Here is a 17374-nt window from a genome sequence, read left to right on the forward strand (position 1 = left end):
ATCTCTTATGTATTCCGGGAGGCAAACTTTAGTATTCGAAATACAGCTAGACTCGTTTTAGTATAACTGGACTGAAACGTCACATGGAGGGAACAAGACCATAATAAACATCATTGGAATATTATCTTTCCTATTAGATTTCTGCGTGATATATTAATAATGGTATATGTAACATTGACACCGATCGCCCAAAATGGGTACTGCAGTCCAAATTCATCATATTGGAGAGTTGTCTCCGCCCCCTCCTTCCCAGACTCAAGCGGGTTGCCAGGTTGAGTAAACGACCAACATATTTTGGGACGAGCGCGATTATATTTTGACAATGATGAACGACGAGTCCTACATTGTAAAATGAGTTAATACACTTGCAATTTATTGTTGGCATATTATAAACCAGCTCAAGTGCATCGGTCTTGAAAGCCTGCTGGGCTCTAATCTTTCAAATGCAGCTCGAGATCTTCTTCTACCTGTATTTATAAGCCCTTTACCGAGCTTCTTCGAGAGGGTGATGCTTTTTTTTTTGTTGCTCCGGTCAAATCTAGTACAATCTGTACCCAATTCGTTTGTTTGGGTCCACTGGCTGCACAAACTGTGTGCCAGTTTGTTTCATATTTGGCAACTTAAGGTCAGAATAGGGAATCATAATACAGGCCAAAACAAAAACACTTTTCGACCCGGCACGGCAATTCTAAAGAACATACTGGTTGTGGCATTGAGAAGCCAGCATTTAGAATGGCAATGTTTCCTTCATCTTGGACATACCATGGTCCTTTTATTATTCAACACTCGTCTTAAGACAAAGAAGGCACACAATATTCTGAACCATTTATTGAGAGTTTTGGAGTATAAATCACACTACCAAGTCTTACCTTAGGAAATAAAATGTATTTACAAAATTCTCACATACATTGGTTTCAAATAAAAACTGACAGTAAATGATATAAATAAGTTCTATGGAAAATAAAACTCATCTTACAAAAAATATATGCAATATCTGTATACATTTTCTCACCTTAATGCTAATACATCTATACTGTACAGTAGTATTTACAGCCCTGTGAGTCAGTGAATCCAGTCAGAAAACATTTCAAAGTGTTTAAACTAAAAACTGGTAAGACTACAGCAATATGTAAAAAAAAAATCCCTATCAGGGGCATGAAGTGTTTCAAACATTGGGGTTGTCCTATAGCAGAAGAGAAAGACCAGATGTTTCCAGACGGTCTCGTTGAGTACCTAACAGTTGATGGGTCACTGATTAAAAAAGCCTACATACATTCGCCAACCAACAGAAAATGTTGCTATTTAACTTACATTCTTGCTTCAGCACCCTTTAAAAGTACCTCCTCTGTTCAGATCACCAGAGTGACTGCGTTGATGTGAGCTATCCAATGGAATGTGTCCTTTGGCCAAACAGATTTTAAAACATGTTCATATATGAAGGAAGGGTGCGGTTAAAAAAAAAAAAAAAAAATGACACTTCCACACAGCCTTGGCGAAGTTGTACAGTAGAAAGTCAACCAGACGTTGAGACATTCATATTAAAAAGTCCTTCTGGGTTTGGGGGGTGTGTGGCTTTAGAGGCTGTTTTAACAACAGCTGGGACTCAGAGTTCGGCGTGGCTTTCGCCTGCTTTGGGTCCTTAGCTTTGGGTACTTTTGAGGGCGTCAATGTCCGACTGTCCGTTCCAAACCTGGAGCCGGACATGCCTCGCGAGTCACCGTGATGGTGACTCTTGACTCGCGTGTCTGTGTAGGATACAGGCAGCGTTTGGTGAGCGTCCATAGGCTTGAAGAGGTCAAAGGTGATGAGCGTTCGTGGTGTGGGTTTGTGCTCGGGTGGCGGAACAAAACCCTGAGCGGCGTTGGTCTTCTTCCGCTCTTCCTTGTTGTTGATTTCCTTGTCCTTCTTTCCCTCCTTCTTGACGTGAGTTTGTTTGAGGGGGGCTGGCTTGCCGTCCTCTCTGGCCATCTTGCTCCGGGCTTGGCTGTCCTTTCCATCCCTGTGGCTGCTCTTCTCCTTCTTCCCGTGAGAGGGCTTGTGTCGATGCAAGCTGCCCTCTTTAGAGTCCTCCCTCTCCGGCCTGGTTTGAGGCTGAGAGCTGGGCCGCTCTTTGTCATGCTCCTTGTCTCTCTTGACTTGAGATGGCGCTTTGGAGGCCAACTCCGGCTCTTTGGACCCCCTGTCCTCCTTCTGAAAGGGGAGCGTCGAGTGACCACTGCCCTCTCGCGTCCAGTCCTCCTCCTTCTTCTTGACTTGGATCAAAGGGTGTGTCAACGTCACACCCACAGGCTTGGTTTTCTCCCTCTCCCTGACCCTCTCCTTGTCTCTCTCCCGGTCCTTTGGCCTGTCTTTCTTATCCCGCTCCTTCTCTTTCCCTCTCTCTTTTTCCTTCTTCTCCCTGTCTTTCCCCTTCTCTCTCTCCTCTTTATCTTTGGCCCTTACCTTTTCCTTATCCTTTCTGACTGGTGTTGATGGTACGCAAGTGCCTGTACAATCCTCTCTAGCTTTCTCTCTCGCACCCGGGCCTTGTAGCAGCCTCTCCTCTGCCAGAGTATGCTTCTGCTGCCTCTCCTCTGTGAGAGTAGACTTCTGCAGCCTCTCCTCTGGCAAAGTATGTTTCTGCTGCCTCTCCTCTGTGTGAGTAGATTTCAGCTGCCTCTCCTCTGTGAGAGTAGGCTTCTGCTGCCTCTCTTCTCCCAAAGTATGCTTCTGCTGCCTCTCCTCTGTGAGAGTAGGCTTCTGTTGCCTCTCCTCTGTGAGAGTAGGCTTCTGCTGCCTCTCCTCTTTGAGTGTAGGCTTCTGCTGCCTCTCCTCTGTGAGAGTAGGCTTCTGCTGCCTCTCCTCTGTGAGAGAAGGCTTCTGCTGCCTCTCCTCTGTGAGAGAAGGCTTCTGCTGCCTCTCCTCTTTTAGAGTAGGCTTCTGCTGCCTCTCCTCTTTGAGAGTAGGCTTCTGCTGCCTCTCCTCTGTCATATCTTGCTCTTTTTTGATGTGCTGTAGTGTCCGAAAGGGAGCATCAGCCTCTCCTTCCTCTTCTACCTCTTTATATAGTGTCCGAGAGGCTGCACCCTCTCCCCGGCCTCCCCCCATGCCCTCACCATTCTCCTTTTTGGGTGTAACCTCCATTAGGCTCTCTGCAAGCAAACCTTCCTCCCTCTCCTTCTTGATGAAGTCTAGACTGGGCGTGGGCGAGCAGTCGTCTGCTGGGGGCTTCCTCTCAGTCTCCACCTCTTCCTTCTTGAAGACCTCCGTGTGTCCTTGTGAAGAGGGCTCCCTCCAGCCCTCTCTTCTTCTGTCCCCAAAGTCTGGGGGCATCTTCGAACGAGCCTGACAGTCCTTTGTCTTATCTCTCTCGTCGTCGTCGTCCTCCTCCTCCTCCTCCTCCTCCTCCTCCTCCTCATTGCCATCATCGTCGTCATCATCATCTTCGTCTTCCTCTTTGAGCCGAAGGGGCGACCGGGTCGGCGTAAGCGTCTCATCTTCCCCCTTCTCCTCCTCCTCCTCCTCCTCGTGGTGGTACTGCCGGAGGCGGATGTGCCAGGCGAGGCTGCAGACGGCTGACACCGTTTTGAACTGATGAACCACACCCCTTGGTATGAAGTAGATGTCATCGTGGTAGAGCTGGATGCGAGCATAGCGTATTCCCTCCCTCCTCAGCTGGTTCAGCTTAGCATCGTCAATCCACTGCACACACTGCGGAGGGGGAAGAGAGAAGCACAGGAAACAAATTTCACTACATTATAGGCTACAAACAACACCAGGACAATAACCGGAGGAGGGGGAGCTCAACTGAAATCTGTTGCATTAGGCACCTTGAAGTGTACCCTGCGGTTAGTTTGGCAATTAAGATGCTACCATGTTGAGCTGTGTGACCTACCTGGGACAACGGCGGTTCATGGAGGTCGAGCTGTAGCCTCATGACCACATCAGGGAAATCTCCGGCATGGAAACACACCACATCTTTGGTGATTCGGGCCGGCCCATCACCGCTGTATGAAAAACAACACGGGTAAGACTCCAAAGATCACTGCCACTGCCACATAAGATCCACATAAACACAAGTGTGCACTTTGGGTAAGGCGTCAGGCACTTACCCCTCTCCACAGCGGACAGCCTTTAAGACGCCCACAGCGGCTGTGGTCTGTCTTTCAAAGCCCTGGCCGATGTGGTCAGCATGGGCTCTGGTCCGGTCCTCAAAAAGCATTTCCCTGGGCTCGCTGGCCCGTGGCAAGTACTGCAGGTTCTTTATCTCATTGGTGGATCTGCTACACATGTTCAAAGGAAAGCCATGTTCAAGAATGTACAAGAATGACACAAGATGAGAACAATTGTATTAATTATCCCATCATGGCTTTGATGACATCCTACACGAAGGCAGCTGAGCACAAATAACCTCAACTCTATTTATAACCTATTCAAAAACCGGTTTGACAGCTTGTTAAATCATTAATTGCTCACCTTTTCCTTTTGAAGGGGGACTTTGGCATGTCTGCCATTGGGATCATTTGTTCTCCAGGTCGGACCCACATGATGGGCCCGTCGTCGCTCTCCGTGGGGCTTTGGAGACGGAGGCTGGAGAAGGTGCCCCAGGGCAGTGTCCTCTGCAGGAACATCAACAACCAGCAACAGTTCATATACATAGCACCACAAATCAATGGACACATGACATGTCTGATACAGTACCCATACAATTACCTACCAAGTACAATATTGCAGTACAGTAGCCCTTACTGTAGTTTTGAGAACAGTATTAGACAGTGTTAAGAGTATAGTTAAAGTAATAGTTGAAAGTAGTACATAAACCATCATCTCTTAACAGCAGGGATGCACGATATGGATTAGTTTAAACTGAGAACAATAACTGATAATTAACTGCTTCTCATGGCCGATACCGACAAGTTAATAACCTGTGGTTTGTGACCACCAACCAACAGTCATAAGGGTAAACAACATGTTAATACTTGTTAAGCAAACAAAAAAGAATATCACAATCTAAAATAGTCTTGTAGTAATTCTAAGGTTTTGAAACAGGATGCCAAATTAAATAGTCCCAAAATAAATCCGTTCGCAGTTGCATATTGTTAGAAAGATATATCAACAGATATTCAAGTTCCAATTAACAGCGTCCTGCAGCGGGGTACTTTAGGTGGGATCAACAGTACGATTGCTAAGTTCCTAGCGTTGTACAAATGCTGAGGAGATCGGCCTTTTAAGCAAAGCCTGCTGGCAGTAGCCTTTCTCTATAGAGCCATCTTTTGGTCAATATTTCTACCCAATAGGCAAATTAAAAAGTACACTGCCTAACTTAAATTCAATTAACACAGTATGTCTCACGTTTCCAAATGTTCCCAATGGGTATAACACTCAAATCGCTGTATAGAAGGGTATCAGGCTAGCTCTACAACTCTGAAAAGCAAGTGAAACGGAGTATGGCGAATGGAGCGTTGGTGTGGGTATAATGCCCATACTGTACATTATGCAGGTTCAAATTACTTTCAATGTCTTCATTGGGCGAAAGTGTTGGGGTATTTCTTGCAATCAGTAACTTTTTCCCTCCTCTTTGATCCCTAGCTGAACATGTGCTGTAAATAACAAGCGTGCTGTCCTCCTCTGTGACAGTGAAACACCAGTTCAGCAGCGACATGTCTGCAGACATGTTTTGCTCCCTGATCTAGCCCACACTGTGTGGCTTTACTCAGGTACATGAATTATGGGAACAAAACATTACATCATTTAATACAAGTATCCCATTACCAGCACATAATGTTTTGGACCGATACCTATCGTGCATCCTTACAAAGAGGAAATAATGCAATTGTACTACACAAGTAAAAAAAATAAATGGTTTGGTTTTAGTATTTGTTCTTGGATGTCTGCATCTGGAAGGCTCATCGCCAGCGGCCTGTTTCGGCACAACGCTAGACCAGCAGCTGCTACCAGTGTGGGCGCATCCCTTACTCTGTCAGGACATTATAGAGCACGAACCTCCAAGAAGGGGGAGTCCGCCAGCATGCTGATGAACTCTGGGAAGTAATCCCCCACTTCCTCATCCACAGCCCCCACGAGGCTGACCTGGCGCATGGCCCCTGCGCGGTACGTTCCCTGGGAGTAGGTCCGCTTCACCTGCACCACGGGACGACAAGAGACAGCTGAAGCACGACGGCACAGTGACCCACTCAGAAAGACATTTTACTGACCTTAACATCTCTTTGCACTCTACTAGTGGCCACAACCACTCAATAGTCTCTATTTTATTATTTGCTTTTTTTTTTAAAGTGTGTTTATTATATTGTTGATGGTGCTTAAGCGTTATTAAATGGGTGTGTGAATAAATAATCACATTTGAGTCCTGGATTTGTAGCACTTTCTATCCCCACATATTAGCCTATCACAAGTAGGATAGAAATTCTCTGACGACATGAAAGTTTCAAAAGTTGACATCTTGTTATTTTCATAATGGGTTCCATAGAGCATGGTTGTCACCATAAGCCTTAGCCCGACACATATGGTTAAACGCTGAACCCTTCTTTGTTAAATGTTAAGACACCAGCCCACACCATGCATAAGCGGCATTGTTTATTTTTTAACGTGACAAATTTCCATGTAGGGACCAAGGAGCCAGGTGTGTTGATTCAACAGTCAGGATTTGTATTTGGTGGGAGTATTTGGAGGACATCCCAATGACTGTCATTAACTGTATTAGCATTTCTAATGTTATGCACACCATCACAGACTTAGTCAGATCGAAACAGTATGTTTGAAAGGAAATAATTGAACAAGGTAAAAAAATAATAATGTGTGTTTCATCCGTGGGATGAAAGTCTGGCCCAGAGTTATTGCAGTGCTATATCTGTAAGCAGGGATGGATGCATAGTGTTGGTGATAATGTTGTTGTTGTTGATGTTAACGACCAGGGGCCTCTTATCAATCCCAAAAGTTTAAAATAAATCTGTAGGACACGAGTGCTCCCTTATGGAGCGCCTTGTCAATCATGTTGTCCCACTGTAAACAGTCAAGTTGACCTAAGAAGTATGTTTCTGTACCATCTGAGCTGGCCCCTTGCAGTGAGTGACCCTCCCCTCCTTGTTCAACACTTCAGCGACCCGTATGTCAGCTCTAGCCAACCGCTGCTCCTGACGGATATTGGCTCCCTACATGCTCTCTGTGCTTTTCATCATCACATCTCACTGTGACCCTGCTTCTCCCGGTCTCTGGTAGCTCTGTTCTAGGGCTTTGCTGTGCTGATGAAGCCCCCTGTGGTGGTCGTAGCTGCATGTTGCTGTCTGTGACCTGGCTGCTCTGTGTTGTTTACAATAGTTCAGCCCCTCTGGCACCTACTGCGCTCACGACCTTCCCCCGAAGGAGGGATGCCTCTTCTCATGGTTTCCTCCCTTTCATTGATCGTTTTTCCTAACTCCAAGACCCTGTAGCCCAGAAGCCCCTTGAGATCCTTACTGTGATGGAAGTTCTTAACATAGGTGCTTTCAGGTCCTCCTGGAGACAGCAAAGCTCCCAACCCAAACAACAACAACAACAACAACAACAAACACACTCACCTGAGAGCAGAAGTTTGCCATGGTGGTGGTCTCTATGTCCTTCTTGCCGAGGACCTCCATCTTCACCGGCGAGTTGGGGAAATTGTAGGAGAAGTAATCCAGGAAGTCTGGGAGGTAGGACGCTGCTCCATGAATGATTCCCATGACAAAGTGCGCCGCCTGGTCCTGGTCCTCGCTGAAGGACAGAGTGACAAACTCCTGCGCAAAGCGCTGCATCTCGGCCGGGGAAAGGTGGGCCAGATGCTCCGTGTAGGTGTGCGCCACCGACGCCCCCCCGTTCGCCTGCTGCTCCACGTGGATCAGACGGGCAAACTCCAAGCCTTCCAGGACCGGCGATGACGATGGGGCGCACTGAAGAGGAGGGCTGAAGCCCAGCCTCTCCTGCGCCATGGCGGCATTGGGAGCCAGGGCAGAGTCCAGGAGGTGGTCTTGGTGCGGTGCGGCAGTGTTGTGCCGTAAGCTATTGCTGCTGTTTCCGTTGATCTTGGTTAGGAAGTCTGGTAGTTCCAGAGAGACACCGGCACAAACCGTCTGACTCGACCGGTGATACATTTTAGGGCGACTGTGGCGGATCTTCTCACGCTCACCGTCTTTGTGTTTCTTTTTCTTCTTCTTCTTAAGTTTCTTCAGCAGCATCTCTTCTTCTGACGCGGGTTGAAGTATCTCCTTCGACTCAACAGGCTCTGGGAACAGAATAGGTACAGTATGTTTCACATTAATGCAACATCTTGTTACTACGGGAATTAATATGCTATTACTCTACCAAACGGCCACATGGTTGATGTACATAAAAAAAATAGATTGGAAGTTTGCATGTTATCCATACCTTTTTGCTGAGAAATCACTTCTCCATTCTCACTGCCAATGTCATTCACAGGTAAATTATGATTTAAATCCTTATCCTTCTCTTTTTTCTTGTCTCTTTCGTTGTCTTTAACGCGATGTTCTGAGAGAGAGAGAGAGAGAGAGAGAGAGAGAGAGAGAGAGAGAGAGAGAGAGAGAGAGAGAGAGTAAATTGCAATGTAATCAATGGCAAACTACCGTTAACTGAAGCCCAAACACCCCCACGTGTGCTACTGGGCCTAACAACATTGGGCTATATCAAGCTTTCGAGCGATATATTAACTAACTTTATTAATGTTACATTTTGTGTCCAACTACCTCACTAATAACATACTAATGCAACTGGTGATAATGTTTAAATGATTATTATCGTATTCCCCTACCTTTTTTAAACACTTGCACGTCACCGTTCTCCGTCTTTGTATGGCAACTAGCAGGGCTCACTTTCTCCATAGCGATAGGGGAACTCTGCGTTTGTACGTTTTTGTCCTTATCTTTATGCCGTTTATCTTTTGCCTTTTTTACTTTATGGGGCGATGCAAGGAAGTTGCTGATCTTGAATATTTTTCGAGCGGGAGCTGGCGCGCTGGAGTTGCTCGCCTTGGCCGGGCCGAAACTCCATTTCGCTGGGCTTCCATAACTCTGCTTCCCGTTGTGTTTTTCCCCTGCGCAGACATCTCCGTTTAGTTTCTTGTGTTTCAAGCTCTTCTCCTCGATTCGGACTTTCTTTGAGGGCGGTGAGTAAATATCACTGGAAGACTGTGGCCTGCTCTCGGGCGGCCGTTTAGGTATCAAGGGTTTAGGGGAATTTGTTTTGCTATTTGCTGCGAAATGCATGGAGTCCACGGACTCAGCCATCTTGGAAGTTTCTATTTTTTACGGTCAGACGTAACTAGTGCGTGAGAGACGTGCGAGGCGGGGCTCCGTGTTCTCTGCTAGGGAGGACGCAGGTATCAGTGCGCAGGATGGGGGAGGGAGATGAACCTAGTCAATTGTTTACTATATTATGAGAGGAAACGTTGCCGTGGGAATTGATAGTGTTACAACATGGCCGCAAACAGGAGCCGATTGATTATTGGGATGTAATGTTGCGTAACAGCCTCGCGGTTATTCATTGTTGCGATGAACGCGAACTATAGATCCAGGCGAAATAGGCCAAATTGGCCTCCGTTCAAATGGTTGGTTAATTAATGTTAGAGCTTCAAGGTTATGCTTGATTCGTATCGTGTGCTATGTTTCAGCGGGCTACACGATGATAAGTGAAACAAGAACGATTTAATATCGCTAAAACATGCCACTAGGTGGTAGTATAGTGGTGAAATGACGTTCTCATTTGTTTTACATGGAAGTCTCCTATTTATTTATATCTATCGCACTAGTCGGCTGTTTCGTTCCCAAATAGGCCTACTTCTAAATGTGTGATGGTATTATTACAAATATTTACTTGCTCCCCGTGGAAAACATTGCCTGCCAAATATTGTCAACTTGTGTGTACACAGTTAAGCCTGAGAGTGGCTTGCTCTAAAATAGCTATTTATTTATTGATGTCTTATCGGTGTGTGCCATTGATAGGCCTACTGAGACATTCAACTAGCAAGCAACATTTGTTTTATTAGGTTAGTTTTTATTTGATTAAATAGTAGGCCTAGATTATAGATAAATTAAATAATATTTTTAGCCATTGATTCTCTAAAAGGCGATCGAGACGAGCACGCATTTGTTTTGTTTGCGCGGGAAAGCTCAGCGCGGAAATGCACAAACTATTATTCACCGGATCTGAGCGCCCGTGGACTTTGCCATGACAGGATGGGAGCGCTTATCTTGCAATGCACCAACTATTATGGCAAGTTGTTAACAGATGGAACTTTGTTTTCCACTTGTCGTTTCTCATGTGCATTTTGGGTGAAATAAGGGTAAACTGCTAATGTAAAACGGGAGATAAAACGCATTCACGTGCACACACAAGCACGCACGCACAAGCACATGCACATGCAAAGAGGTAGGCTACCTCAAAGTTACACCCATGATCACTTCTCTTGATTCCTAGGTCCTCAAGTGTCCCATGCTGGCCCTGCGCCAGGATTGAGTAACTAACATTTTGAGAGGCTTTTTCATAAAATAGAATTAATTGATTTAACCATGCAAAGCCTCAGAAAGGCTAAATAACAACAGCATAAGGCTACTGTTTCAAAATCAAACAATAAATGTAAGCTATGAATCAAAGCACTCACATAAGAACCTAGCACTAGCAGAGTGCTAAATATTTTCGTTATTTATAACCATTTTTGGTCAAAATCGACAGGGGGAGGCGTGTGGAATAAGCTGTTAGAGGTTTGTTAAATCCCTGAAAAGGGAGTATTTGTCTAACAACAGCCTAAGCGATAGTCACATGTATCTCACTAACTGTTGTTTAGCTATTTTTCTATAGATACATTAGCTTAAACAGAGGAGGCAAAAAATACAACTTTTCTTTGTCTTGTGTCGACGGGCCCTGCTGATGTCATTCCAAGGGCCCAAGGTGACCAAAACAAACAAATCGTTTAAATGTTCTCCATCCTTGACCAAATAGTGTGTCAAGAATTCTCAGACCACAAATTGTTAATGAACTCCAGTCTTTTGGAAGAGAAACAGGACCTCATGTTATCTGCTGCTGACCGTCCCTAAAATTCCACCCAATTCCACCCACACCTGGGTCTAGACCTGGGCAATAAAACAATAAAAGATGGTATCGTGATAGACTTTTGATAAATATCAATATAAAACATGTTCAATATATATCGGTAAGAGACTGGACCAACGAATCTAGCAGCTGGGTTTGTTACACAAACACGGTTCCATACTTGAGTGTTTATTGTTGTATCGACATTGGAGTATTTATCAATGAAGAACAGTGGAAGGTCATATCAAGTGTTAAACAGAAGTGTTTAAATCCAGCATGGTAATTCCTAGTCTTTTTAGGTCATTAAAATTGTCAAGTTATATCGTGACATGTCTTTCAGCCATATCGCCCAGGCCTACTTGGGTCCCTTCGCCGTTTGATAGATTTGATATCGATTTGATGTTATGTTATGATATAATATGTGTTTCGTCTAACTAACTACAGAACAATAGTAAACTAATAGCCAAAATATAAATGGGTTTATGAAATTTAGAGGGCATTTGTATGCATTTATGTCTATGTGAGATTACGTTTATTAATTAAACGAGCTACTAAAGAAGTAAATTCTAATTCTGTAATAACAGATTTTTAAAATCAGAATTCAGATTCAGATAATAACCCTTTTAGCGTGTCTAATGCAGCTCTGTGTGTTAGCGACGCTATAGCACATGTGCTGACTCTGGTCCAGGGAACGGGACATCCATGCTCTTCCCAGACTAGAGGAGGAGACGAGGGCTGCGTTGCATGAAGTGGATGGAGACGGAGGGGCGGGTGGCGGAGAGCCCAGACAGTCAGACTGATGCTCAGATGTTTGTTCAACCCGCCATGGAAAAAGCGTTACGTGTTTACACAAGACAGGGTAGCTAGTGGGCCGGGGTAGCCTACTGCGCTTATTCAAAACATTGTTTCACAAGAGGACTTCAAAAAAAAGTAGTTGCCCATAAATGGATGGCTCCAACAGAGATGACATTATCAAATACAACACAGCGCACTCCTCACACAATGCAGTGGAACGGATTGTAAAACGCCCGCTCAGAGTCTGCTGCCATCCACCTCTCAACGGCCGTGGTAATGTGGAGATCCTAAGGGCACTTCACGTACCCATGACCTCAGCAGAACGGGGGGGGGGGGGGGGGTTGTGGCGGACCGGCTAATTCCTTGGAGATTATACTTAGTGGGAGATGTTCCTCTGTAATAATCAATCACCGTAGCCTAGCTTTTAGACACAAGTCTCTTGCGGGTGTAAACATTTCTCTCACACTATTTCCCGATGGCAGGTGAGCGCCTGGGTTATTTCCCGTCCCTGGCAACAGTTGGCCAACGTCAAAGTGGACCGCTGCTGGAACAGCGTGGCGCAACACAAAGCAACGACTGCTGTTACAGATATAAACAGATGTGAACTTATACAGAGCCACCTTTCGTATTGTAAGCAACAGGATCTCGGCACTTGGATTTGCTCTGAGTGGGGTAGATGTGATCAAAATAATAGCGGTTACAAACTTTGTTTATATATCTGACATTACTGCAATTCATTATGAATTTATTATTCTATTCTATCCATGTTTTTCTTTGTCATGTGGAGACAGACATTCAAACAATTAAATAAACCAATGTCTGATATTCAGCACTTAATTATAACCTTGATGAGTCTGATTTCTGTTCTTAAAATGTGACACTGAGGAAACATAATTGACAAGCATAACTTTGGTTTTTATGCAATGCATGGATTATCTTGAACAATCCACCTAGACCTAACCATACAGTGTGTCATTTCGCAGGCTGGTTTCTTGACTTCCAAAGTCTGGCAGAGTGGCATTTAAAGATGAGAGAGCTGCTATTTTGGTCACAGCAAATGTGGATTATAACGATCGCTGAAAAGTATGTTTAATAAGATAGCAAATGGGCTGAGACTTGCTGTTAAATCTGAGTGGCATCAGATGTCTCAGGGAGAGTCACTACAGATGATCCTGCTTCCTCACGGTGTCTCTATCTACAAGCAGAACAACCACCACCCCCACAATGCATAAAGGACCATTATATTCATATCTCCCCAGAGAGCACCACAACAAACTCTTCGCGCCTCACCAAGGCGACAATATTGTGCTTCCAATGCATATTTTGACCCATCGCATCTGATGCTCATATGTTGCAGCCTTATTGACAGGAAACGTGGGATGGGCCTGCCAAAGCACTGTCACATACTGCAAACAGACGTGATTAACAATGAGCTATAATATGGGTTTAATATGACATCATGGAATGAGAATGTATTACACCATTATGCTCTTTGATTAATCTGATAACTACTACAGTATTGGTAGGAATTAGATACGTTTAAAATATATACCACATCTTCTTTCAATGTTAAATCTTGTGTCATACATGATCTAAATCAATCAGTGTACAGTATATCCAACTACTACTTGTTTTTAACAGATTTGATTGTCCAATTTTAAAACCGTTTTGTTTCGTCCTACACTCCGGGACGCAATTTCATCATGTCTACACACCCCTCTCTATTTCCCCACTTCTTTCTCTCTCTGCCTCCCTCCCTTCATCCCCCCTTCATACTATCACAGACTCTCACAAACAGAGGTGGGTGTTTTCTTTTTTCTGCATCCTCCCACACTCTCAGCACCCCCCTCCCCCCCAACCCCCTTCCACATCTCTCTACTCCTGTCCCTCTGTCTCTCCAAATCCATTTCTTATATTGGTCTGCGTACTGCAGACATGATGAGGCGAGCAGCAGCAGCACTCTATATATACTGGTTCACTCTCATGTCCTACCTGCCACGGACCATGGCAGACTGGGACGAAGAGCTGGCAGCCCTCCATTGGACTACGGGAGCCGAGGGACCCTGTGCTGTGACTCTGACCCCCGCAGGCACCTGTGGACGGGACCAGGACACGTGCACCTACTGGGTTCACCTGCCGCCCCTCACTGTTCAGCTCCCCAAGCACCTGAAGGATCTGGATGCGATGGTGAAGGAGATCCAGAGGCTGAAGGACACTGTGGACCAGCTCAGAAGGAGCTGTGGGGATTGTACAGGCATCCTGAATGAGAGAGAAGAGGAGGTGAGACCGAGGGACCGAGAGAGGGGTAAGGATAACCACCCACAGGAGAGCTTGGCGAGAGTTTCTGAGAGAGGGAACAGGACGAGGGAAGAGTGGGGAATGGACAAGGTGGAAGATTGGGTGTCTGGAAACACGGATCCAGGCAAGGAAAAGGTCTTGGAGGACAGAGGCAGAAAGAAAATAGTAGACCAGCGAGGGAAAGATAAAATCGTTAAAAAGGAGAGAGAGAAAGAAGGAACTGAGGAAGGAGAAGAGGGAAATAAAGGTGTAGATAACAGCAGAGAGACGGAACAGACTGTCGACCGGAGTACATTTAGAGAGATAAGCACCCCAGCTGACAGCAGAGAGGATGAGGTGAGGGAAAAGACAGTTGGCAAAGAGAAAGACAGAAGGAAAGAGGTAGAAACCAAGAAAGAGGAAGAATCTGTCCAAGGAAAGGAAAAGCTGAAGAATATGAGGAGGGATGATGACAAAGACAGGGAGGAAATGGGGACTACAGGGAATGGTGGGCATCTGTGGAGCGATCCAAATGAAATGCAGAAAGAAGGAAAGCCTTCAGGCAAGGTCTGGGAAGGGGATGAGGCGCGGCCGAGAGAGGAACGTACCAACACTGACACACTGCCGCACGGCCAGGAGAAGGAAGCGGGAAGGGAGAGACACTATGATAATCCAAAGCTAGATGACGTCACTGGGAGGAACAAGGAAGAGTATACAACAACAAGTGGAGGAGAGGGGACTGGAGAGACGCTAAAGGAGGGAAAAAAAGAGAGTGATAATACAGGGCTGAGTTTACAGAAAGATGGCAAGACACCTAGGTCAGAGCTAACCACTCATCGTACACCCGAGGCTAAGACACCTAGATCTGGACTAGTCCCTCAACATAAACCTGAAACTACGACACCTAGATCTGGACTAGTCCCTCAACGTAAACCCGAGGCTAAGACACCTAGATCTGGACTAGTCCCTCAACATAAACCTGAAACTACGACACCTAGATCTGGACTAGTCCCTCAACGTAAACCCGAGGCTAAGACACCTAGATCTGGACTAGTCCCTCAACATAAACCTGAGACTAAGACACCTAGATCTGGACTAGTCCCTCAACGTAAACCTGAGACTACAACACCTAGATCTGGACTAGTCCCTCAACATAAACCTGAGACTACAACACCTAGATCTGGACTAGTCCCTCAACGTAAACCTGAGACTAAGACACCTAGATCTGGACTAGTCCCTCAACATAAACCTGAGGCTTGGACACCTAGATCTGGACTAGTCCCTCAACATAAACCTGAGACTACAACACCTAGCTCTGGACTAGTCCCTCAACATAAACCTGAGACTACAACACCTAGATCTGGACTAGTCCCTCAACGTAAACCTGAGACTACAACACCTAGATCTGGACTAGTCCCTCAACGTAAACCTGAGACTAAGACACCTAGATCTGGACTAGTCCCTCAACGTAAACCTGAGACTAAGACACCTAGATCTGGACTAGTCCCTCAACGTAAACCTGAGACTACAACACCTAGATCTGGACTAGTCCCTCAACGTAAACCTGAGGCTTGGACACCTAGATCTGGACTAGTCCCTCAACATAAACCTGAGACTAAGACACCTAGATCTGGACTAGTCCCTCAACGTAAACCTGAGACTACGACACCTAGATCTGGACTAGTCCCTCAATATAAACCTGAGGCTTGGACACCTAGATCTGGACTAGTCCCTCAACATAAACCTGAGACTACAACACCTAGCTCTGGACTAGTCCCTCAACATAAACCTGAGACTACAACACCTAGATCTGGACTAGTCCCTCAACATAAACCTGAGACTACAACACCTAGATCTGGACTAGTCCCTCAACGTAAACCTGAGACTAAGACACCTAGATCTGGACTAGTCCCTCAACGTAAACCTGAGACTAAGACACCTGGATCTGGACTAGTCCCTCAACGTAAACCTGAGACTACAACACCTAGATCTGGACTAGTCCCTCAACGTAAACCTGAGGCTTGGACACCTAGATCTGGACTAGTCCCTCAACATAAACCTGAGACTAAGACACCTAGATCTGGACTAGTCCCTCAACGTAAACCTGAGACTAAGACACCTAGATCTGGACTAGTCCCTCAACGTAAACCTGAGACTAAGACACCTAGATCTGGACTAGTCCCTCAACGTAAACCTGAGACTACAACACCTAGATCTGGACTAGTCCCTCAACGTAAACCTGAGGCTTGGACACCTAGATCTGGACTAGTCCCTCAACATAAACCTGAGACTAAGACACCTAGATCTGGACTAGTCCCTCAACGTAAACCTGAGACTAAGACACCTAGATCTGGACTAGTCCCTCAACGTAAACCTGAGGCTTGGACACCTAGATCTGGACTAGTCCCTCAACATAAACCTGAGACTACAACACCTAGATCTGGACTAGTCCCTCAACGTAAACCTGAGACTAAGACACCTAGATCTGGACTAGTCCCTCAACGTAAACCTGAGACTAAGACACCTAGATCTGGACTAGTCCCTCAACGTAAACCTGAGACTACAACACCTAGATCTGGACTAGTCCCTCAACGTAAACCTGAGACTACGACACCTAGATCTGGACTAGTCCCTCAACATAAACCTGAGACTAAGACACCTAGATCTGGACTAGTCCCTCAACGTAAACCTGAGACTAAGACACCTAGATCTGGACTAGTCCCTCAACGTAAACCTGAGACTACGACACCTAGATCTGGACTAGTCCCTCAACATAAACCTGAGGCTTGGACACCTAGATCTGGACTACGGACTGAAGTTACACCTGAGACAATGACAACTCAATATGGACTAAGGACTCCACATATACCTGAGACTAGGACACTTGGATCTGGACCAATGACTCAAGCCCCGGGTCGAGTTCACAAGCCAGGGGAGCTTCCTCCCGACAAAACTATAGCAAACCAGTCCACATCCAAAACAAAACCAGGACTAAGAATCCAGACACCAAGAGAAGAAGGGAAGATCCCAGGCACTGAGGCTGACTTAAAGACCACAGACTGGTTGTTCATGACTACATCTACAGCTAGCTCAATGAGAAGACCTGGACAGCATATAGCCAATCCTAAATCAGGGACTATAGCCACTTCCACCTTGAAGCCACAGGTTAGCTCCTACAATAGCATCAGTTCAGCATTTGAAGTTCTGACACCCTTTTACTCTAGTCACAGTTTGCCCACGTTCTTGA

General features: G+C 45.7%; 1 protein-coding gene across 2 annotated transcripts; it reads right to left on the reverse strand.

Annotated features, from left to right (window-relative positions):
• Positions 1–844: 844 nt before the first annotated feature.
• On the reverse strand, positions 845–9254 carry LOC311357507 (uncharacterized protein; the record flags this gene model as incomplete). 2 transcript variants are annotated; one of them, XM_084477477.1, is made up of 8 exons in its annotated part: positions 845–3690; positions 3875–3986; positions 4092–4259; positions 4456–4598; positions 5983–6120; positions 7554–8236; positions 8380–8499; positions 8780–9254. In XM_084477477.1, the coding sequence occupies 8 exons, from the start codon at positions 9252–9254 to the stop codon at positions 1534–1536; spliced, it is 3996 nt and encodes a 1331-aa protein (XP_084333603.1). In that variant the 3' UTR covers positions 845–1533. The 2 variants fall into 2 exon arrangements, with proteins under 2 accessions (XP_084333603.1, XP_084333602.1); XM_084477476.1 differs by having other exon boundaries at positions 4092–4262.
• Positions 9255–17374: the final 8120 nt, after the last annotated feature.

This window comes from Micromesistius poutassou, assembly GCF_964030765.1.
Source record: "Micromesistius poutassou genome assembly, chromosome: 13".
NCBI classification, from domain to species: domain Eukaryota; kingdom Metazoa; phylum Chordata; class Actinopteri; order Gadiformes; family Gadidae; genus Micromesistius; species Micromesistius poutassou.